Source organism: Jaculus jaculus, chromosome 12, assembly GCF_020740685.1.
Source record: "Jaculus jaculus isolate mJacJac1 chromosome 12, mJacJac1.mat.Y.cur, whole genome shotgun sequence".
Taxonomy (NCBI): Eukaryota; Metazoa; Chordata; class Mammalia; order Rodentia; family Dipodidae; genus Jaculus; species Jaculus jaculus.
This window is the reverse complement of record NC_059113.1, coordinates 11,541,111-11,564,132: the sequence shown is the minus strand read 5'-3', so window position 1 is coordinate 11,564,132 and position 23,022 is coordinate 11,541,111. Positions and strand designations below refer to the sequence as shown.

General features: G+C 48.8%; 1 protein-coding gene across 2 annotated transcripts in view; it reads left to right on the top strand.

Annotated features, from left to right (window-relative positions):
* Positions 1-23,022, top strand: part of Gfra2 (GDNF family receptor alpha 2) — a 97,209-nt gene that overhangs the window by 25,250 nt on the left and 48,937 nt on the right. For both annotated transcript variants that reach the window (XM_004669684.2, XM_004669686.3), the window contains one exon: positions 12,575-12,929. In XM_004669684.2, the coding sequence (XP_004669741.2) occupies positions 12,575-12,929 (355 nt within the window). The remainder of the gene's footprint in view (positions 1-12,574; positions 12,930-23,022) is intronic.

The window sequence follows — 23,022 nt, the reverse complement described above, 5'->3', positions numbered from 1 at the left end:
TGGAGGGGCAAGGTATCCAGGTCTGGGGGACACTGAGAAATTGCTAGACTAGGAATCCCAGGGAGGGAGCTGGGAGGTGCGGACTGGCCGTCCGAGATGGGGATCTTTGATTCGGTGGCAGTGCAGGCAAGGACGGGGCATACCCGTGGCTGCGGGGCACTTAGGGAAGGAAGGAGTGGTGGGAGGTGGAAGATGACTGGGTGCGATGTGGCCATGAGCATGGTGCCTGGGAAGGGGAAAGGCTGTGAACCACATGTGACATCACTCCTGGAGAGAATGATGGGGTTGCTAGGTGACGGTCCCACAGAGGAGTGGGGACAGTAGATCGGAAGCATGACCTTCATGGAGGACAAATGGAACAATATTTGTCAGGACGAGGACCTCTGACACCTTGTGGGCTTGCAGACTCGTCCTCCGTCAGCTGCCCAGTGGCCTCTGTCAAAACTCATGTGTTAAATGACTAAGTCACTACTTTTTGACCAAATGCATTGATTTCCCCAAGCTTTTTTTTTTTGTTTTCAATTTTTTTGTTTATTTTTATTTATTTGAGAGCAACAGACAAAGAGGCAGAGAGAGAGAGAAAGAATGGGCACACTAGGGCCTCCAGCCACTGCAAACGAACTCCAGACGCGTGCGCCACCTTGTACATCTGGCTTACGTGGGTCCTGGGGAATTGAGCCTCAAACTGAAGTCCTTAGGCTTCACAGGCAGAGCGCTTAACTGCTAAGCCATTTCTCCAGCCCAAGCTTATTTCTTTAAATTATCTGAAAGGTTTTTTGAGACTCATGTTGAATGGTTTCCATGGCTTTTGAAATTTTTGTGCAAATGGACTTTGTAACTGTATTTTAATGTGTATTCAATTTTTTAAAAACCTAAGGGTCATGAGTTGATGTAGATTTCCTGTGATGAGAAAAGTGCATTTCCTAATCAGTAGGAAAAGTTTTAGTTTATGATTGGTGCCTCATCTACATCCATTCGCCACAAATAAAAGATGTCAAGGAAGGCCAATCATGACATTATGAAATGCCTCAGTTTTAATGTTTGGTTGCTATAAATATAAAACTAAAACTGATGTGTCGCCATGGGAATTGGTGTGAGAATGGTAAAAATTCTGCATAATAAAATCTCATGTCTCAAAACTATTTAAAAAGGTATGGCGATCTCAGATATTGTTAAAAAAAATCCCTTCACATGAGAAAGAATGAAACTTAAAATTTAGTTGCTAGAGCCACAAAATCAGGACTGATCTGCCTTTAGATGAATTAGGGAATCTTAAATGTGGTTAAAATTAACAAAATATAAAATGATATTTAAAAGCATCCAGATTTATTTATTTTACTTGATTTGTTATAATTTTTTTGTTGTTCATTTTTATTTATTTATTTGAGAGCAACAGGCAGAGAGATAAAGAGGCAGAGAGAGAGAGAGAGAGAGAGAGAGAGAGAGGGAGAGAGGGAGAGAGAGACAGAGACAGAGAGAATGGGCATGCCAGGGCCTCTAGCCACTGCAAACGAACTCCAGATGTGTGCTCCCCTTTGTGCATCTGGCTAATATGGGTTCTGGGGAATTGAGCCTCAAACTGTAGTCCTTAGGCTTCACAGGCAAGCGCTTAACCGCTAAGCCATCTCTCCAGCCCCAGATTGATATTTTTTGTTGTTGATTTTCAGTGAATTTGCCATTCATCAAAGTAATTTCTGGCAGGTTGGCCAGCTTTTAAAAGTTCACCTTCACCTAGAGAGAATGTGGCTTTAGTGATGTGACAGGGCTGGGAGCTGAGGACTGTGTGGGAGCCTGGACTGGGATTGCAAAGGCAGCTTGAGTGCAATGTCCTCAATACAACAAGGGCGTGGGCATCCTCAGGTCTTTGGATGTTGATTTACAACTGAAAGTCCAGGAAGGGGGACACTGGGATTAGCTTTGTTATTTCTTATCCTTCTGCCTCTGCCTCTTTAGCAATGTCGCTACCACAACCGGCAGCCCTGTTACTCCTTAGGGAAGCTGGGGTGCTGCTTTCCCCTGGTTGGTATAGGGGACCAGGGGTGCAGGTCCAGAGGTGAGAAGGGGCTCCAATACCACTCTCACCTGCCACCCGTTCTTCCCTTTGCTCTCCCTTCTCCTTCCCTGGTTCACCGTCCTGCTAGAGATTGGAAAATGAACTATTGTGGCTCTCCTCCAAGCCCTCACCATTTTATTTATTTATTTATTTATTTATTTATTTATTTATCTATTTTTGTTTTTCGAGGTAGGGCTTCACTGTAGCCCAGGCTGACTTGGAAGTCACCATGTAGTCTCAGGTTGGCCTTGAACTCACAGTCCTCCTACCTCTGCCTCCTGAGTGCTGGGATTCAAGGCATGTGCCACCTTGCCTGGCTGCACTCAGCATTTTAGAGTAAAATGAGTTCTTACTTTGTCCTGCAAGACTTCGTGGGTTTCCCCTGACTGAGTGCCTGGTGTAATTCCGTTCTCCCTAGTGTTTCCCTCATTCAAGAAGCTACACCCAGGGCTGGGGTTGGTAGAGTGCTTGCTGCTCAACCATAAAGACTCAGGATTGATTCCCAGAACCCATATAAGAGTTGGGTGTGGTGGTATGCATTTTTTTTTTTTTTTTGTTCTTATTTTCTGCAGGTAGGGTCTCTCTCTAGCCCAGGCTGACCTGGAATTCACTGTTTTGTCTCAGGGTGGCCTCCAACTCACAGTGATCCACCTACCTCTGCCTCCTGCCTCTGGGAGTGCTGGGGTTAAAGGTATGTGCCACCACACCTGGGTGTGGAATACATTTTTAATCCTAGTGTAGGGGAGGCAGAGACCAGGGCTCACTGGTCAGCCAGTCTAACCTACCTGGTGAGATTCAGCCTAGTGAGAGAACCTATCTCAAAAAAGGTGGACAGTGCCTTAGGAATGAAACCTGAGGTTGTCCTTTTGGTTCCACACACACATTACACATTACACACATGCACCTGCATACATGTATTTTCACACACCAGTGAACATGCCCACATACATCTGCATGCACATACACACACACACAACTTAAGTCAACCTATTCTTTCTTTTGACTAGGAACATAACAGCCTCATTTCTGTTTTAGGAACTTTGCATATGATCTTCTTTTCGCTTGGGATTTTTGTGTCTCACTGCTGCCCATCCTTCTCAACTTGATGTTACTTCCTGGGAAATGCCATCCTGCATACCCACACCACTCACTTCTCTGAATTTCTTCATCATGCGTATCAGTGCTTTAAATTACTTTAAGCATTTATGTCATTTCCCATCTTCCTGTTACTAGAATGAAAGCCCCTTGAGCGCAGGGCCTCCATCTTTCCCATTCGCAGATGCAGCTTTAGAGCTTGGCTTGGAGTCAGGGCGTGAAAATGGTCTCTGGGTGATAGCTGGGTGCTGTGGTAGGGGCCCAGTGTGTCGAGAGCCTTTTTGTGTACGAGTGTGTCACTGTGTGTGCACACGCTGCTGTGTTTTTGCACAGTTCACAGGGGCAGACTCCCTTGAGCCTGCCGTAATGGCCACAGTGTCTGATCACGGGATCGGGGTCAGACGGGCACACCTGCCCAGACACGGCCGCGCTCAGGATCTTGCCCTGTGCTGTGGTGATAGACAAGAGTGTAACAGAACACAAGAGGCCGGATAGTTCGGAACTGCTCGTTTACCTCGGAGAAGAAACGAGACTCGGCGCCCTCAGGGTCTTGCGCTGCTGGGACAGGGGGCTACGGGATTAGAGCTAAGGTCCTCTGACCCCACGGGAGTGACTCAAGGTGAGCAAGGGGCGGATGTGCAGCTGTAATTGAAACTGGGGCAAGTGACCAGCAGATAAGAAGAGGAGGCTTCTGGAAGAGTGCGAAGGAAAACTAAAATGTGTGGATCCCCATGGCTTGGGCTTATCACAGGAAGCTGAGCCTCTTATTTCTGTTATTTCTCTTTTTTCTTCTTTTTTTTTGTAAGTTTTTTGGCCCTTCTCTTTCTCTCTCTATATATATTAATTAGTTTATTGATTACTTTATTTATTTGAGAGAGAGAGGAAGAGGCAGATACAGAGAAAGAGAGAATGGGCACACCAAGGCCTCCAGCCACTGCAAACGAACTCCAGACGCAAGTGCCCCCTGTGCACCTGGCTTATGTGGGTCCTGGGGAATCGAACCAGGGTCCTTAGGCTTCACAGGCAAACACCTTAACCACTAAGCCATTGCTCTAGCCCTTATTTCTTACTTCTTTTGTTCCCATAGGGAACCACCAGTTTGTGGTTGGAAGTTAACATTGCTGAATTAGGGGTGAAGAGAAAATAGGAGGAATGAGCCCCCCAAATCATGTTTAGGTAGTAGTATAGGGTCACAAAGTCACCTTCTCATGGGGTTGGGCTGGTCAGTCCTGTGCTGTGGGGTGTGTGTGTGTGTGTGTGTGTGTGTGTACAGGTGTGAATGTATAACTACGTGTGCATGTGTTTGTCTATATGAATGTATATATATGTGTGTGTATGTATATATGTGAATTTGTATATATGTAGGCATGTGTATGTATGTATGAATGTATATGTGTGTATGTGGCCTAAAATGTATTAAATTCAGGACTAAGAGAGATATCATGTAATAGGCTATATCTATATCGATATGCAAAAATTTAAAAATTGATTCAATTAGTAAAAACAATGGAACCTATAAGGATTAAGAAATCTAGCCAAAATTGCAGGCCTATAATCCCAAATACTTGGAAGCATCACAAATTCTAGGGATGTCTGGGCTATAGTGCTTGGGTAACTTAATGAGTTCTCTCTAAAATACAAAATAATAAAAAGGCTGGAGAGATGGCTTGGTGGTTAAGACATTTGCCTACAAAGCCTAAAGACCCGGGTTTGATACCTTATTGCCCACTTAAGCCAGATACGCAAGGTGGCACAAGCGTCTGGAGTTCATTTGCAGTGGCTGAAAGCCCTGGTGTATCTATTCTCTCTATCTGCCTCTCTCTCTGTAATAAATAAAATAAAATAAAATAAATGTATATTTAAAAAATAAAAAGAGGGCTAGAGATAAAGCTCAATGGTAGAGCTTTTATTTAATTCCCCTAATCAAAAACAAATTAAGAGACTTAAAGTTCAATATTTGTATAGTTAATACTTTCACCAAGGCCTAAACTGTATGTATGGTACTTGAGTGTCTGGTTTGGCAAACTCAGCTCTTTATAAGTGTAAAATAACTATTAAAGAGTGTCAGTTTGAAGCGTGCTCAGATGCCTGCAGCCCTAGGTGCCCATAGTCTGGGGTAGCCTGGCGCTGCAGAGCCCTGTTGGCTCAGGGCAGCACCCTACAGGGAAGAAAAGAAGAGCCAGGGAGGCGGGATTCAGGCAGGGCTGTGGGAGACCCGTGAGGAGCCTCTTTTGGTGAGGACCCTGCCCTTCTGCAGCTGCGCCCCTTCTTGTCTGGCCCTCACAGATAAAGAAGCCAAGATGCGTCCCTGGGGGCTGGGCTGGGCAGGGAGGAATTTACTGAGATTTCTGAAAGTACCAAGCATTATTACACCCTGCCTTCCTCTCCCCTGGGCAGCTGTTTACCATTTACTCCTGGGCTTATCTGGACTCCTGTCTTTGCAGGCCTGGGGGAGCTCACAGGGGATGTGAATGGCAACGTGTGCCGGGGACAGGTTTTCCTGGGTCAGCAGGGTTGGCATATGTTTCCAATTCCCGAGTCCCTGTCGAGTCCCCGCGTGGTCTCGGCTGTTTGCTCAAGGAGCGGGCGGGGAACTAGAAGGTCTAGGCTTTGGAACCTCAGCCCTGCCCTGTGTTCACTTTGGCTCATGGACAATGGGCTAAGGAGGGTGAGGAGACGTCTTGGTGGGAGAAACCAGGATCCACCTTCCAGGCGTTGTGAGAGAGGCCTTGGGCTGGATTGGGTACACATTGTGCAGCAAGCATGTCACCCAGGCTGGTATGCACCTGCCTATGGGCTAAGCCCCAGCCTAGCTGCTTTGTGAGTGACGAGCGCTCAAGTGGGCGGCTGGGCCAGGTCATGAGAGGCTTTCTCCGCACTGGAGCCCTCCACCACCACGTTTCCACCCAGCAAGATCCTAGGGAGCATCTCCTCTGTCACCAATCCATATTGCCATATTTCTTGATTTTTTTTTTTTCTAGGAAATTTACCAAGTTTGGACCCAGGGGTTTACGTGTCCCACCCACCGCCCCACCCCTAGCAAATGCTTTCTCTATACTCAAGCTCCAAATGGAAGCCACCAGGGCTATAATTAGACCGGCATTAGCTCCGGAACACGCTGGGAGGAGGGGAACAGAGCACCTGGGGGGAACTAGACGCAGCCACAGGCCCGAATTTGCTGCTGCTCGGCTTGCAATTGTCAACTGCTCCTCGGTGGGGTCCCCGTTGCTGGTGCCTCCCTCTCTTCTACCTCGCGGTCCCCCTTTCCCACTCTCAGCCACTCACTCTTCTCTCTTGCTAGTTAGCTAGCATTTGACAGGTGCAGGGCCAGGTTGCCCAGGGAGAATGCCCCCCGCAGAGGCAGGCCCCACAGTAGCTTTGGTCCTGACAGGCATCCTGGGGTCCTCTCTTGGCTGACAGATTGGTTGAACAGCGGCTCTGAGTACTGCTCCAGAGGCCAGAGGCTCCTGCGTGGCCGAGTCCCTTCTCTGGCTATTCAGCCCTCTCTCTTGTTGTCCCTTTTCCCTGGTTTTCATGTCTAGGATGAATCAGTTGCTTCCTGCTCCTCCCAGGCTTTGCCCCTCCATTCCCTTCTGCCTGGGACCCCTTTTCAACTCTCTTCACTTCCTCTAACGTCTTGTCAGGTTTCGTAAATAATGAACTCCATTCGTGACCCCTTGGCTCCAGGCAGGACCTGTTTGCACTCTTCCTACAGTAGAATTTGGTGTTCGTGTTGGCTCAGACGGGCTGCTCCTCTGTCCCCAGATCTCCCGGGTATGGTAGCAACCCCAATGGTGAGGAAAACGCCTGACACATAGGTCCTCTATAGGGCTACGTTTATTGAGTAGGAAAACAAATCTTTATTCCCTTTTTGTATTAATTTACCCAATCCTGTTCCCTTTTTCTATCCAATTCTTCATTAAATTTTTTTTTTCACATATTTATTTGCAAGCAGAAAAGAGATAGAAGAGAGAGAGAGAGATAGAGAGAATGGGCATGACAGGACCTTTAGTCACTGCAGATGAAGTCAAGTGGTGTGCCTACATCCGGCTTTATGTGGGTGCTGGGGAATGAGACTCCGGTCATTAGAAGCACCTTAGCCACTAAGCCATCTCTCCAGCCTTCTCCTCCTCCTCCTCCTCCTTTTTTTTTTTTTTCCCCTGGAACAGCTTTTTACTCTAGCCTAGGCAATTTAGAATCCACTATGTAGTCCAGGATTGCTTTGAATTCATTGAAATCAGTCTGCCTCAGCCTTCTGAATACTGGAATCATAGGCGTGTGCCATCATATCTGGTTCACAGTTGAGACAAAGTATAGAGAGTTTACATTTTCCCTGTTTCCCCAGTGTCCTTCCCCACTAACATCCCTACTAGAGTGGCATATTCTTCTTATAGCTAACAATTCCACGGTGATGCTCGCGCCTTTCCCATTCAGAGCCCAGAGCTGACATTGAGTTTCACTCTTGGTATTGTATGTTCCATGGGCTTGATCACATAAATGATGACACACATCAGCCCTAAAATGCTCAGGGTTCCTCCTACCCAACTCTTGATAGCCACAGTTCTTTTTAGTCTTCTTTTCCAGAATGTTCTGTAGGTGGAATCATATGTACGCTTCTTTTATATGAGGTCCCTCCACGTCTTTCCAAGTTGTGAAAACTCATTTCCTTTTATCACTAAATAATATTCTGTTGTCTTTATGGACTGCTTCTTCCTTCTTTATCACAAAGTCAAGGGACTTCTCTTCCCACCTCTATATGGCTGCGAATGGCTTAGTCAGCCGTTCTAGTGAGTAGCTCACTCACCATACGTTATCCCCTGCCTCTCACTTCTGAGTCCTTCTAGCCTGTACCCCACATTAGCACTTGATCAAATGTGGTTTTATAATGGCTACTGCTGCTTGCTCTATGTCGATTTTGCTTCCTTAATAATATTAGCAACTTTTTGAATGCCCATTATAAACCAGGCATTGCTCTCAGTAAATTTCTTCTTTCATTCATGAATTACTATTGAATACTTATGTATCAAACTCTTGATGCTTTGCACATACTGTCTAGCATGACTCCTACCTTCAACCAGACACAATGAAGCGAGCACACAGGCTGTGGTGGCTGGTGAGGAGACCTGTGGTCAAAACAGACCAGAGTGGGAGGTAAATATAGGGGTGTTCTGTGCATGGTGGTCAGGAAGCATTCATAGATAAGTAAACATCTGAGCAGGGACCTGATCCAACTAACGGAAGTTGCCCTGTGGTCACTAGGGGAAGAGAAGAACCTTCTAGACTATAGGGACAGCAGTACAGAGACCCTGAAACCAGGCCACATTGGCCCTTTTCAGGCAAGGTGACCAGTATTAGAGCAGAGTGACCAAGGGAAAGGAGGAGGAGGAGCAGAGTCAGATAGAGCAGCGCTGGCTGAGGGAAACATAATATATACAGCAGACATGGGATTCCAAAGGGCTTAGTAGCCAAATTAAAAATGTAAAAGGAGGGCTGGAGAAATGGCTTAGCAGTTAAGGCGCTTGCCTTCAAAGCCAAAGGACCCAGGTTTGACTCCCCAGGACCCATGTCAGCCAGATGCACAAGGCCTTTGCAGTGGTGGAGGCTCTGGCATGCCCATTCTTTCTCTACCTGCCTATTGCTGTAATTCTCTCTCTCAAATAAGTAAATAAAAATAAAATATATTTTAAAAATGGGCTCGAGAGATGGCTTAGCAGTTAAGGCACTTGCCTGCAAAGACTAAGGACCCAGGTTTGATTCTCCAGGTCCCATGTTAGCCAAATGCACATTGTGGCACATGTGTCTGGAGTTCGTTTGCAGTAGCTAGAGGCCCTGGTGTGCCCATTCTCTCTCTGTCTCCCTCTCCATCCATCCCTGTGTCTCAAATAAATAAATAAAACAATAAAAATAAAAAGCAAAAGGAAATATGTAAAATTAATTTGAATACTGTGTCAGAAACCGTATATGTATCTGAAGTGTTATATCTTCAGCATGTATTCAAAGCAAAGAAATTCTTTTTTTTTTTTTTTTTTTTAAGATGTAAGCCGGGCGTGATGGCGCACACCTTTTTTTTTTTTTTTTAAATTTTTTATTTATTTATTTGAGAGCGACAGACACAGAGAGAAAGACAGATAGAGGGAGATAGAGAATGGGCGCGCCAGGGCTTCCAGCCTCTGCAAACGAACTCCAGACGCGTGCGCCCCCTTGTGCATCTGGCTAACGTGGGACCTGGGGAACCGAGCCTCGAACCGGGGTCCTTAGGCTTCACAGGCAAGCGCTTAACTGCTAAGCCATCTCTCCAGCCCGCAAAGAAATTCTTAATGATACACGTTTTTTCTTATGAACTTTTCAGAGTCTGGCATATTCTTCAAAGTCTTAAGTGCACTATTGAAATGCACTTGCTGCTTTTTAGGTCCGCTGGCCTGATGTGGTTAGTGGCTACCATACTGGAAGGTACAAATAAAGACATTATAGGTCATGCTAAAGCTGCTGGGTGAAACCAGCGTATGCACTGTAGCCCAGGAATGATGCTGTACCCCAGGTTCTTGATGGTCACGTGATCTGCTGCAATGAGAGATTATTGTGGGGTGGTGCAAGGGCAGGGTTTTTGGGAAGGGGGCTTTTACTGGGGTCAGTGATGGGCAGCTTAGAGGAAGTGGTGCATTCTGGGTAGTTTTTTTTTTTACAAATAATTTCTTGTTTTTCTTTTTAATTTTTTTTATTGACAACTTCTCTACTTACAGACAATAGACTATGATATTTCCCTCCCCTCCCCTCCCCCACTTTCCCCTTCACAGCTCTGCTCTCCATCATATTCCACAATTCATTTCTTTATTCATGGTTCATGAAGTCATTCTTACCTTTCCCAAATACCAATCACAGTAAAAACTAAAGTCAGGCAGCGTCTGTTTCCCCTCACTCTCGTTTTGAACCTGGAGTCCAAGGGTTCTGATACCAACCCTTCCACCTTGGACCTCCTCGTCAGTGTGATGCGTCCTTTGCACTCACTCAGCTCACACTCCCGCCTAGTGCCATGGGGTGTGCTTCGGAGGTAGAGCTGCAGGAACTTCTGATGTGATGTGTGGAGGAGAGAGGAGTCGAAGACACGCAGAGCTTCGCTGCTAGACATGTTGCAGGAGGAGGGTGACTTCTGGTGGAGGGAAGTGTCGCCTCTGAGGGCCTTGCTTTAATGCTGCTGGGGTTTGTAGGTGGTGATGCGCTTGTGTGTGTGTGTGTGTGTGTGTGTGTGTGTAGTTATGTACACAGTGTGTATACAGCCATGTTGGTACCATTGTTAGTCTCCTCCCTCTGCAAGGACCCTCCTCGCTGGGGAATCTGGAGTAGAGTTGAATAGACGAGTCGGGTCGAGGGGAGAGGTCTGGTCTGGTCAGGTGAAAGACCATTGGTGGTGTTTAAGGCACGAGATGAAAGGAGAGCTACGGGGGGAAGGTTCATAGAGAGGAGGGCTGAGTCCTGGGGCGCAAAGACAGAAACCAGCAAAGCAAGCACAGCAGGGAAGGGTGTGAGAGTCCAGCCACGAGTGAAGGCAGATGAGGAAGGCGACCAGAAAACCAGGAACTGTATGCAAACGCTTTGTTACCAGGGCGCCTGCCTGAGGGGTCACAGCCTAGTCCTGAGTCCTCCCTACCCTGTGGCGGGGCCTTACGTGAAGAGGTTCTCAAGAAAGGCCGCCTGTAGTGGAACTGATGAAGACTGGGTATGAAGGCTGTGGCTCACCTTGTGTTTTGGACCAGAGGTCTTAACCTTTTGACATCGAGACATGACAATGTTGCCTGCATGTTTGTTAGGCTGCATGTTGGACACACTTGCTGTAGACCAGTGGTTCTCTTCGGCAAGCCGAGATGCTGGGTAACTGGCTTCCTACTTGGGCTTGTTTTTGGTTCTTTGGATGGTGGGCAGCCCCCTGTGCCCACCTAGTGCTCAGTTATCTGTGAAATAGAGACTGGATTGGATGATTGCCCTCACCTCACTGAACATCTCTGGAGGTCGTGTGAAGACTGGGGTACTCCACTCACCCTCTGCCTTTCTCTGGCAATGGCACTCCGTAGGAGGGAACTGGTTGGTGATAGAGGGCCAGGTGGCCTCTGTGCCAAGCGTCCCCTCAGCACATTGAGAACTGTAGGGTGGGGCAGCCATCACTCTAGAAGCCTTGCGATTCCTGAGAATCCCACTCTGTGTTCACGATATTCCCCTCATGGGACAGAAGTACAAAATCAAGGGCCACAGCACCAAGGCCTGAGTCCCAGCACGCTGCTGTGTGGTTGCTTGCACACTTAGCCGTGTCAGGGTCCAAGCTGAGGGCAGCCTTAACTCTTACACTTGCAGGACTCCCTGCTTACTCTTCCCTTTGAGCTGGCAGTGCCATCCACCCCACACTGGGAGGCATTTGAAATGCCCAGGGGAGGTCTTGGTGGTCACCAGGGCGAGACGAGGGGGCCGGGAGGGGGCTTGACCCCTGGCTGTTGAACACTCAGCGGTAAGTGCCGCCCACTCTCACAGGCAGTGGCGCCTCTTCTCTGAAGCTCCGAGGAAGGTGTTGGGGGCTTGTGATGGTTTGAGAATAGAGTGTCCCCCATATCCTCATGCGTTTGGGGTGAAACCTCATACTTCATGTTTAGTTGCGGAGGAGGTGTGTCACTAGGGACAGACCTGGAGGTGTTAGTTCAGTCCCCCCCTCCCTGGGTGTTCAGAATCAGCTCACTCTTGCTGCCTCCCCCCTGCTGATGGTGCGTCATATGTGAGCCAGCTTCCTGCTCCCACCACGCTTTCCCCGCCACGAGGGGACTTCCTCTGGAAACTGTGCGCCTGAGTAAGCCTTCTCCTCCTGTAAGCTGCTTCTGGCCACGTGTTCCGTCCCAGAGATGAGCAGGTAACTGCCACAAGGTCCGGCTTAGGTGACTTTGAGCCAGTGGAGTTTGTCATAAGACTTTTGGCTTGACAGTCCCCATCAGAATTGCTCCCCACACTTGCATTATATCACATCCTTGACACTGTCTTGTGTATTTTATGAACCTGCATATTATTAACAAATTATTACTCATCGTAGCCATAGGGGGGTAGCTGTTTTCTTTTCTTTCTTTTTCTTTCTTCGAGGTAGGGTCTCGCTCTAGCTCAGGCTGACCTGGAATTCACTATGGAGTCTCAGGCTGGCCTTGAACTCACAGCGATCCTCCTACCTCTGCCTCCCAAGTGCTGGGATTAAAGGCGTGAGCCACCACGCCTGGCAGGGGGAGCGGTTTTTTTAAAAAAAATTATTTCAGTTTTCATTGATTTTATTTTATGGTTTCGAATTGGTGCTTGTTTCACTGACGAGGAAACCGAGTCAAAGAGTGGGGAGGCCTGCCGATTCTCGGGCAGCCACGTATGCACGTCCAGGCCTCTGAGCGGTGCTCTGTTGTCCTCCTCCAGGGATGGGGGCAGACCCGATGGTCAGTGCCAAGAGCAACCACTGCCTGGACGCTGCCAAGGCCTGCAACCTGAACGACAACTGCAAGAAGCTTCGCTCCTCCTACATCTCCATCTGCAACCGCGAGATCTCCCCCACCGAGCGCTGCAACCGCCGAAAGTGCCACAAGGCCCTTCGCCAGTTCTTCGACCGCGTGCCCAGCGAGTACACCTACCGCATGCTCTTCTGCTCCTGCCAGGACCAGGCATGCGCGGAGCGCCGCCGGCAGACCATCCTGCCCAGCTGCTCCTACGAGGACAAGGAGAAGCCCAACTGCCTGGACCTGCGCACCCTGTGCCGGACCGACCACCTGTGCCGGTAAGAGCCCCCGTGGCCGTGGGCGTCCGCTGTGCGGAGGGCACTGGTGTGGTGGGCCGGTCTGTTCCCTTCTCTGCGTGACTAGAGTCAGGTCCATTAGATTAGGACTCAGGCCAGTAGAAGGTATTGCGAAGGATAAAACTGATTTGGTCATGTACAAAACAAGTTGCAATCCATCCATCCATCCATCCTTGCCTTCATCCATTCACCTATCCATCTATAATTCATTAATTCATCCAGTGTTGCCTTCTCATTGATGGCATAAAAACACCCAACAAGGAGCAGCTGATGGGAGGAAAAGATTTATTGTGGCGTAGGGTTTTGCAGGGAAGCTTCATCATGGCAGGGAAAGTGTCACAGGCAACTTGGTGTCGCATCTCCATATTACCAAGCAGAAGACGGTCACAGTGAGACAGGAGCTGGACTAATACACTTCACTGTCTGCCCCCAGTGCCACAACAAGGACCTGCCTCCTGAAGGCTTCGCTGGCTGGGGATTGAGTAATATGGCTTAATCACAAACACGTAGGGCTATGGATGCCATTTCAGACCACCACAGCCATCCATCATCTGTTCATTTATTCATTTGTTCAACACGAGTTTATTGTGTGTCTGCTCTGTGTACAATCTTGGGCCAGGTGCCTCAAGGGAAGCTAAGATGAACTATTCAAGGAGTCTATAATTGAAATTTCCTAGCATCTTGGAAGAAGAATGGATCTGTAGATTTTTTTTTTCTACTCTTAATGGAAGAACTCCCTCCCCCCCCCCCCCGCACCTACTTCTCAGCAGAGGAATGTGCCCTTGTAGATCCAAGAGCCAGCTCATTGCAGACTGAGAACTGGACCTGCCTAGTGTTGGGTGCAAAATGGGTTCTGGAGTCTTATGGTGCTGGGTTTGAATTTTGACTTTACCACTTTGTAGCTGTTTGACTTTGAGCCAATTTTAAAGAAACAGGAATACAATAACATCACAGGGTTACTGCAAACATGATTACATGTGTCTAAAGCTTCGCAAAGAGCCTGGCAGATAGTAAATGCTTAATAAGTATAGTCTGATCACGAGGAAGTGGTTTTTATTGTTTTGGTAGAGTGAGTTGAAATTTGTCTCTTTGCAGTTCTCATGCTCTTCCTGTTAAGTCTTTACTGAGCTGCTGTTGTGTTTAGCACTTGGTGCTAAGTTCTGGCCATGCGTAGGCAAACATTCTGTTTTCCACAGAGCACACAGTCCCAGTTCAGTGGGACATGCATGGGGTCCCCTGAGTGGGGAGCAAAAGAGGGGGACGTCTGCTGCAGCCTGGGGGGGTCCTTGAGAGACTTTTAAAAAATGTACTTATTTATTTGCAAGGAGAGAGAGGCAGAGACAGGAATGAATGAATGTATATGGGTGCACCAGGGCTTCTGGGCCCTGTCAACAAGCTTTAGATGCATGTGCCACTTTGTGCATATGGCTTTATGTGGGTACTGGGGAATCAAACCTGGGTTGTTAAGCTCTGTAGGCAAGCATGCTATCCATCGCTTCGGCACCATGAAGAGGGTCTTTGAGATGAGCTTTGAGAAATGAGGATATAGCCCCTGCAAGGGTCAGCCAGGGGCAGAATTCAGGCTTATGGGGGCCCTTCATGGGGTGAGTGGCAGGAGGCTGCTGGAGAAAAGGGATTACTATGGCCTCGGGTGTTTGTGGATTGCCTGCTGTGCTCTGGACACTATGTAAGGTTTTATGCTAATCACCCTGACAAAGAGACCCAAGGTCAGCAGTAGCACCATTGGGAGAAAAACAGACCAGGCAAGTCACTTGCCCAAGGTTATTCAGTGCACATATTTTGGGGTGGGATATTGCTTCTTCACCACAGTGGTGGGTCTTCTGGATTGAAGTAGTGGCTCTGGGGATGGAGAAAAGTAGATGGTTTCAATGAGGAGTAGTGAGTAGACTTGATGTGGCTGGGGGGCTGGCTGAAAGTCTCCTGAATGCAAGAGCCAGTTTCTGTTTTGTTCACGCCACACCTCTTCCTGCACGTGGAGCCTGAAGATGGGGAACGTGCCGCAGGTACTGCTGGGATGGATGCATGGATGACTCCCACCGTGTTTCTTAGTTGAATAACCGCGAGGGAGATGGAGCCAGTCAGTGGGATGGTGTTGGATGTTTGAAGTGCCCAAGGGACCATGGTAGCAGTTGGGGCTTTTGCCCTGGTGCACCTGGCCTCAGTATTGAGGCTTGGGAAAAGGAACTCTTGGGCACCTAGTTGGTGATTCAAGCCCAGCAGTGGGTCACGGGAGGGTTGATAGAGCCCATGAGGCCGTTTAAGTTGGAGGTGCCCGTGGGTTTGGGCGTTCTCAGACGTCAGCTGATCTGTGAAGCAGCGCTGTAGGCTGCAGTGAAGGCTGATTCTATTCGATATATCCATGCACACTTTAGAAAGGGACTAATGAGGTAGACTAGGGGACAGAGAGGGTGGCGAGGTTGGAAGACAACCAGGAGGGAATGCCCAGAGTCCAGAAAAGAGAAGTTTTTTATAGAAGGCCAGAAGAACTGGGGGCAGGGACTGCCGCGGGGTGTGTGTGTGAGAGAGAGAGATGTAAGCTGGCTTTGTTTTAACCTGGGGAAGCTGGGCCTGTGAGTACCCAGGAAGATGCTGCTTTATTTGATTTGGAAAACTGGCTCTCCCTGCTGGTCCTGCCTGCCTCTGGTCATGCATCCAGGCAAGGGACTGAACGTAGAGCTAGCTGCGGGATTTGGGGAAAGCCCCGTGAAGACATAGGCTGTTTTTTTTTTTTTTTTTTTCTTAGAAAAAGTGCACCGTAGGCATACACAGATGGAGGAATTTGAAATAGATCTATGATTTCAACAATAGGAGGGGTGTCAGTAGAAACGGAGACTCCTAAAGGGCAGGAGGAGTAAGCAAACGCTTTGTCTGGCAGTTCTGCACATTAGCCCCAGGCTGCCTGGTGAGGGGGTTCTGGGGAAGCCGAGTGGACCCCAGCATTCCCAAAGGAGCATAGGAGGGCGTGTGCTCATTCTGAGATTGACACACATTGTCTCCGTGGGCCACATGCTGTCCTGGGTTTGCCGGGCCACATCAACACCAGACAGAGCAACCGATGCCAGCAGGACGGACAAGAAACAGGGTCTTGAAGGAGCTGGCTTACAAGAGCAAGAGGCGAAGGTCAGGACCCCATGCCCACAGGTGGGTCAGACACATTCAAAAGACCAGCAGGCGGCAGGGTGCTTCTGGTGGGAGCCTGGGGTGGAGCTACTCAGCTGTTTGAACTAGGGGGTTCTGACAGGTTCTGACAGGTTCTGGCAGGGCCCAGAACCTGCTCGTCTGTGCCATTTTGAGAGAAGATGGTTAACGGGGCTCATAGCTTCCGTGGTCATGGCTGGTACATGAGACGGGAGGCTTTGGAGCAGGGCAGTTTGGTCGCTCAGTCTAAGGAAGGAGAAAGGCTTTTGTTTGCTTTTCTGGGGAACAGGGGAGACAGAATCAGGAGAATCGGGTGGTAAATGTCATAGTGTGGAGCCAGGACGAGCATTTAAACACCACTGGGTCCTGGGCGGATCCAGATGGAGGGGCCTCAGAAATTGAAGGCTGATAGCAGCCAGAAAAGCTGACCAGGTAGCTGAACTCCTCACATTGGGATGTAAACTTCAACAGCCCTGGGGCTCTAGGCAACACTCTGAATTATTGAATTAGGGACACAACTCACTTTGACAGGCTTGGGGTCCTGAGTAGGACATTTGTGTTGCCCCAGGATGTGGTAAGCTCTTACCTGTGACCAATTTCTGCCAAGCTCCCACTTCACTTAATCACACCCTCTTCCTGAAAATATAGCATGTGGTCCCGGAGGAGGGAGAGCAGCAATGGAGGCGGATCCTGTGTCCAGGGCGAGTCTGGCAGGGATCTCGGGGGATGTTAGAGCACAGTGAAGTGTCCTGCTGGAGCAGTGGGGGAGGGGGTTGTCACGTGACTCAGAGATGAAGCTTGGGGCAACCTGAGAGATATGCCAGGGAGAGCTGGTGACTAAGGTGCAGGGAATGACAGGCAGGTTGTGGGAGTGTGGCTGAGATGTTCCACTTGTCTGTGGTCTCCTGGATGGCCTTATTAAGTCATACCCCTGCCCATGCCCTGGGTTTCTTCAGTGAATGCTTGGTCAAGCATCTCTGGGGACACTTACTGCCCTTCTCTGCCCAATTATGCACCTGGAAGGAGAGGCGTTGCCCTCTGTCCAGCTCTTGCAGGTATGAACTCTGCCCTACACGTTGCCTACCAAGCAGGCTTTGGGTGGTCCTGTGTGTGCCGCTCTCAGCGCCGGGAGGTTCTAGGTGGCTGAGTGGTCATCTGGAGGGCAGGAAGCTGGGCTGAACTCTGTGCTGTGTCCAGGAAAGTGTTCTTTTTCTCCCTTCTCTGCTCAATTTGGCCTCTGGTATGGGCACATGGGTGGAGATCTTTGGGAACACAATTCCATGAAATTTGAAGCAGAAACTGGAGACCCTGTCTTGGGCACATTATTGAATGAAGCTGGTATGATGGGGTCACAGAAAAACCTGACTCACTGGCAATGTGGTTGGACATCTCCTGGAGCATCCCCTGCTCCTTTCTTTCCTACAGCATCTAGTCTTGCCTGGCCTCTGGTTCTTCTTCTGCTTAGGGAAGGAGCCCAGGTAAGCCCAGGCTTCTCATTGAGGGAGTCTTGGCCCAGGAATCTTGGAAACAGCTCTTCCAGAGCCCAGCTGGCATGACATGGAAGCTGGTCTATTGATTTGTTGGGAGACTTGCCTGGTGGCAGGCCCCGTACATCACCTGCGTGATGTATTGCAGATACATGTCATCATGGACGAAGCACTGAAACTTTCCCCTGATCTTAGGTTTGAAGAGGCCTTGAATAAATAACAACTGCTTGCTGAGCCTTGGTGTTTATTGGAAGCCGTTGCAGATCTTCCCACTGCTCCTTGGACCAGGGTCAGATGAAGCCTCTGGGAGTCGAACTTCCTGTTGTCCACAGTTCAGCTGGCTGGCAAGTTGCATGGCAGGAGCCCAGGCTCTGCCCTTTGCCTTCATACAGTTCACATCTCGAGGCTCTGTGCTGTGGACATAGGCTAACTGAAGATCTAGAGGAGCCAGGGAGAAGCACTTCCTTCAGGAGAACCTGATAGGGAGCTTGGAAAGCTGGGAACTTTGGAATGAAAGGATGGGGTTTGACGGGCTTTTTCTCTAGCCTGCCAGTAGGTCATGTGCTACTTAAATTTTTTTTTTTTTTGTTTCCTTACGTGTGTGTTTGTGCGTGTCTCCCAGTGTGAGAGTGTGGGTGTGGGTAGAGGTCAGAGGCTAACTTCCGGGTTAGCTCCTACTTCCTTTGAGGCAGGGTCTCCAGTTATTCACTGCTCTGTTTACTAGTTTCTGGAAAGTTCTCTGTCTGCCTCCTTTCTCGCCATTGGCGCATTTGGATTTCAGAAACCCACCCCAGCTTCTGGCTATTTTTGTTGTTCAAAATTTATTTTAATAAGTTTATGTTGGTGTCTTGGTCATTTAGAATTGCGTAATTAGGAATTAAAACCCATTTTCAATGATTTTAAAGAAATAACTAGGCAGAAACTAACTAGGTCTAAAAGCAGCAAGCTGATCTGCTAATACTAATTTACAAATAAATGCAATCTTTAAAAATATCTGCTATGCTTGCTTCTCAGTTTATATAAATGTATACATTTTACAGAGGTTATAGCCACCCGTGCACCTCTCTTCTACAATAGTCCTTTAGCCTTGACAGGAGTGTTAGCCGATTGGGTTTAGTATTGAGTTCCCTATAGACTCTGCATTTCTGTTAAGATGTGCTTTGGTTCTCCATTGTGTCTGTCGCCATTTCCTGGAGGTGGTTGTCAGGCCAGCAGTGGGAACAACACTCATCACTGTCTCCTCCCTGGATTGTTCTGCACCCAGTGCTAGAGGTGGCACATCTTGTCGTAGGCAGTTGGCTGCCTCTTCTGGTTGCATTAATGGATCTCTGATCTACCCAGTGTTCTCTACCATCTGTAAGGTAAAGCAGATCCTCCAAGCAAGGGTGAGAGCAACTCTAGTTACGGGGGATATGCACACAATTTTGTGAGACATGTTGATGAGGGTACCTACTCAAGTTGTCCAGACAACAATGGAGGCTTTCCTCTGGCAGCTGTGAGCTTCCTGCCAACGGGACACTGAATTCATGATCTCAGTATCAGTTGTGAGTTCTCTCCCACCGAGTGGGCCTTGTGTCAAATTGGGGTGGGGGGCAGTTGTTACCCACGGAGGCTGTTTGTCACTATTGCGCAGTGTGTACTTCTGGTCTGGCTGGTGGGTTGCATGGCTTGCAGGGTCTCCCTCTTAATCATGCCGTTGGAGACCATTGTCACCCAGTAGCTCCCCTAGCACTTTCCAGGGACATGAGGGCTTGCCAGGAGAGGACTGGCTTTCCTCTCTGTTCCTACATGGCCTCTTGCTGTCCTGAGATGGCAGCCTGCTCTGTCTTCGGCAATAGGGTCTTACCTTTTAGCTCTGTGTTGGGTGTCCAAGTGCTTGGCAATGGCCAACATTGTTTTGGGGACCTCATGGGATCTCCCTGGCCAACTACTCACTGGAAGGGGGGTAACCCAGTTCTGGTTCTGGGATTCACAAGCCAGCTTCTGCCTTTTTTGTTTTAAACGTAGGGCCTGGGGATCTGAACTCTGCTACTTAAAGTTATACAGCAAGGGCTTTTATCCACTGAGCCATCACTCCAGCCCCCAAGTGCTATCTTTTTAAAATAACAACTCCTTATTTTTTATCTTCTCAGCCTGTATTCAGTGTAAGGATGTGCTCAGATTGTGTGTGTGTGTAGCGTTTGTTTGGTTGTGGGGAGGATGACTGCTCTCCTATAAATTGTCCCTCACAAGCTGCCTTTGGAAATGGCCCCCTGAAATGCCCTGTTCCTCTTAGTCTGCCAAGAGACTATAAATAACTCCTCACTGGCCCTGTGCCATCTGTGGGGATGTCACTCAGCCTCTGGGGGCTGAGGATGTGTATAAATAGACTCTTGCCTGGGGCTCTCCTGACGATCCTGACTGCTTTGAGCACTGGACACTGTCCTTGTCTGAGAGGATCACTGGGCTGTGGAGGGAGGCGGCCCCTGCCCCAGGAGCTCTCCTAGGAGGGGGAGAGGCATCCCTTCAGTAAGTCAACTTCCCTTTCCTAGCTGGAAGAGTTCCTTCTGTCTTCAGACCGTGAGGAACAGTGGATCTGGGATTTGATTTTTGGCTCCTGAAACTGTGGCTCAGCCTCTCTTTGACTCTGTAGGATCTTTTGGCTGGTGTTTTCAGAAGATCATCTTGAAATGGTAGCAAAAGATTATTTGCATGGAGGTAGAAGGGCTTCCAAGTCTTCACTTTCTTTAAGGGAGAAACCCTGGGATATCCTGACACAGTGTACCAAATAAATTATGGTGTATATTTCAGAAGCTTACTGTGTCTATTAGATCCTCCAAGGGTTCCTTTGACCTTTTTGAACTCAGGAACTGTTGCTTCTCTGGAAGACCAACTTCATTAGCTCTGTGGAGAAGGATCTAGAATCTCCCTTTTGGCTCAGTAGAAAAGACAGTGATGATTAATTAGTTTTGTATGCCACTGGCCTGGGAAGGTTAGGATAGATCTCAGCTGGAATCCAGCCAGTCATTCTTTAAATATATATATGCATATATATATATATTGCTTCTATGCTTACAGACAACAAACTATGTTATTTCCCTCCCTTCCCTCACTTTTCCCTTCATAACTCTGCTCTCCATCCTATCCCCTCCCTCTCTCCATTAGTCTCCTTTTTAATTTGATGTCATCATCTTTTTCTCCTATTGTGAGGGTATTGTGTAAGTATTGCTAGGCACTGTGAGGTTGTGGATATCGAGGCCAATTTCTGTCTGGACAGTTGCATGTAAGGAGAGGTACCCTTCCTTTGGCTCTTACATTCTTTCCGCCACCTCTTCCACAATGGACCCTGAGCTTTGGAGGGTGTGAGATGTTTTAGTGCTGGACACTCCTCCGTCCCTTCTTCTCAGCACTATGTTGCCCTTTGGGTCATCCCAGTGGTCATCGCCATCTGAAAGGAGAAGCTTCTCTAACCAGAAGTGACAATAGCATTAATATATGAATATGAACATTGAGTGTGTAGTGCTTTCAGGGAAGTTTGGTGAGAATAATATATGCATTTATCCAGACAAGAGCAGGTTTTATACCCCTAAGGCTCATGACCTCTCCTGCCATAGGCTTTTGATTAGGTTTTCAGTACCAGGCATGTATTCCCTCCCATAGAGTGGGCCTCCAGTCCAATTATAGAGCGCTTGGTTTCCCCCATAGCAGACATGCCACTGTTGCACTTGTTCCCAGCCATTCTTCTTCTTTTTTTTATTGTTTTGTTTATTTTTATTTATTTGAGAGCAACAGACAGAGAAAGAGGAAGAGAGAGACAGAGAGAGCGAGAGAGAGAGAATGGGCCTGCCAGGGCTTCCAGTGACTGCAAATGAACTCCAGACACGTGCGCCCCCTTGTGCATCTGGCTAACGTGGGTTCTGGGGAATTGAGCCTTGAATTGGGGTCCTTAGGCTTCACAGGCAAGCACTTAACTGCTAATCCATCTCTCCAGCCCATCCTTAAGGCTGTCTGTTACCTTGTGCAGGGAGGATGGGGTCTTGTGACAGTCCTGTATTTCACCAGGGTTCATTGGTCATCCATGTTGGGCCTGGCATTGGATTAGCCACAGAGAGTTCATGAAGAAGGAGTCGACGTTTTTCCTCCTTTGCACTTGTAGTATCACGGCAGCTGCTGAGCTGGCGTTCCTTTGCAGTGGAAGTGGGGCCACCACAGCCACATGATGGCATTTTCATGTGGTTTCCCTGGCAGTCTAAGCTTTTCTCTGCTGCCTCCCAGGCCTACTGGTGGTATCGATGCACACCCTTCTTAGGGGAGGTGGGCTTTAGGATAGGAAGACCCACTCAGGGACCTACCTGCCCTCAGATAGCTCAAAGTCCAACCTGTAAGCCAAGCTGCACACGCCCTGGGTGTCTAGGTGATGTCTTCCCCGTGTGGCTGCCTGAGGAGAGAGGCTGTGTCTATGGGAGGTGCCGTGGTGGCGTTTTCCTTGTCCCGTCCCCGTGTGTCACCTGCTGGCTCCCAGCACTGCTCAGGGGGCCCTGCTACCCTTCAGTCTGGGTGGCGGGAAGGTTTTTTTCTGGAACTTTTGCAGTATGCCAACACAAGGCTGGGGTGTTGAGTATTACTTTAGCAAAGGCTCTGGGGAAACGAACTCAGAGAGAAGCTCTAGCCTAGGCACCTAGATGACAAGGTAACATCTTGCACATCTGTCTTCCTGCTGTGGCTGTTGCGGGCCTAGGAGCATACGGTTCCATACGGGGCCTTTGGCTTTCCCCATCCAGTCTGCTTTCTAGGCACTGGGGGCCCAGGAAGCTCACACCTGGCACCCATGACAAGACCCCCCCACTGTGATTAGCGACTCTTTTCTGAAAGGGGTGAGACCACTGCAGCATAGCACCAGGATGCAAGGCCACCCGATCTGCGCCCACAGCCCTCCTCTGCAGGCCGCCGTACGTGTGCCTGCCCGCACAGGGGTCAGACGGCCTGCAGCTACCCCGGATTCGTGTTCTTCGTACTGTATTCATGATTGTTTCTGCTCCCATGGGTGGGCATGAGCTCCCTCCCTGTCTGCTGTGTTAGTCGCTTTGGTTTGCTATAATGGAGCACTGTATGCTGGGTGGTTTCAGCACCATCAACTTGTACTGGTTTGGAAGGTTGGAAGTCTGAGACCAGAATGCTAGCCTGCCATATTCTTAGGGAGATGATCTTCCTGGTGATGGCCTCCTGTGGTCTTCTTTGGTATGTGCATTTGTGTGTAGGTGGGGGGGGGGGAGAGAGAGAGAGAGAGAGACAGAGAGAGAGAGAGGGAGAGGGTGGGAGGGCAGGGGCTGAGAGAAAAGGAGGAGAAGGAAGAGGAGGAGGAGAGGAGAAAAAGGCATCTCTCTTCTTAGAAGGTCACTGTGGCAGACAGCTTCAGATTTGCTGAGATGAATGTCCAGACCAGGCACAGT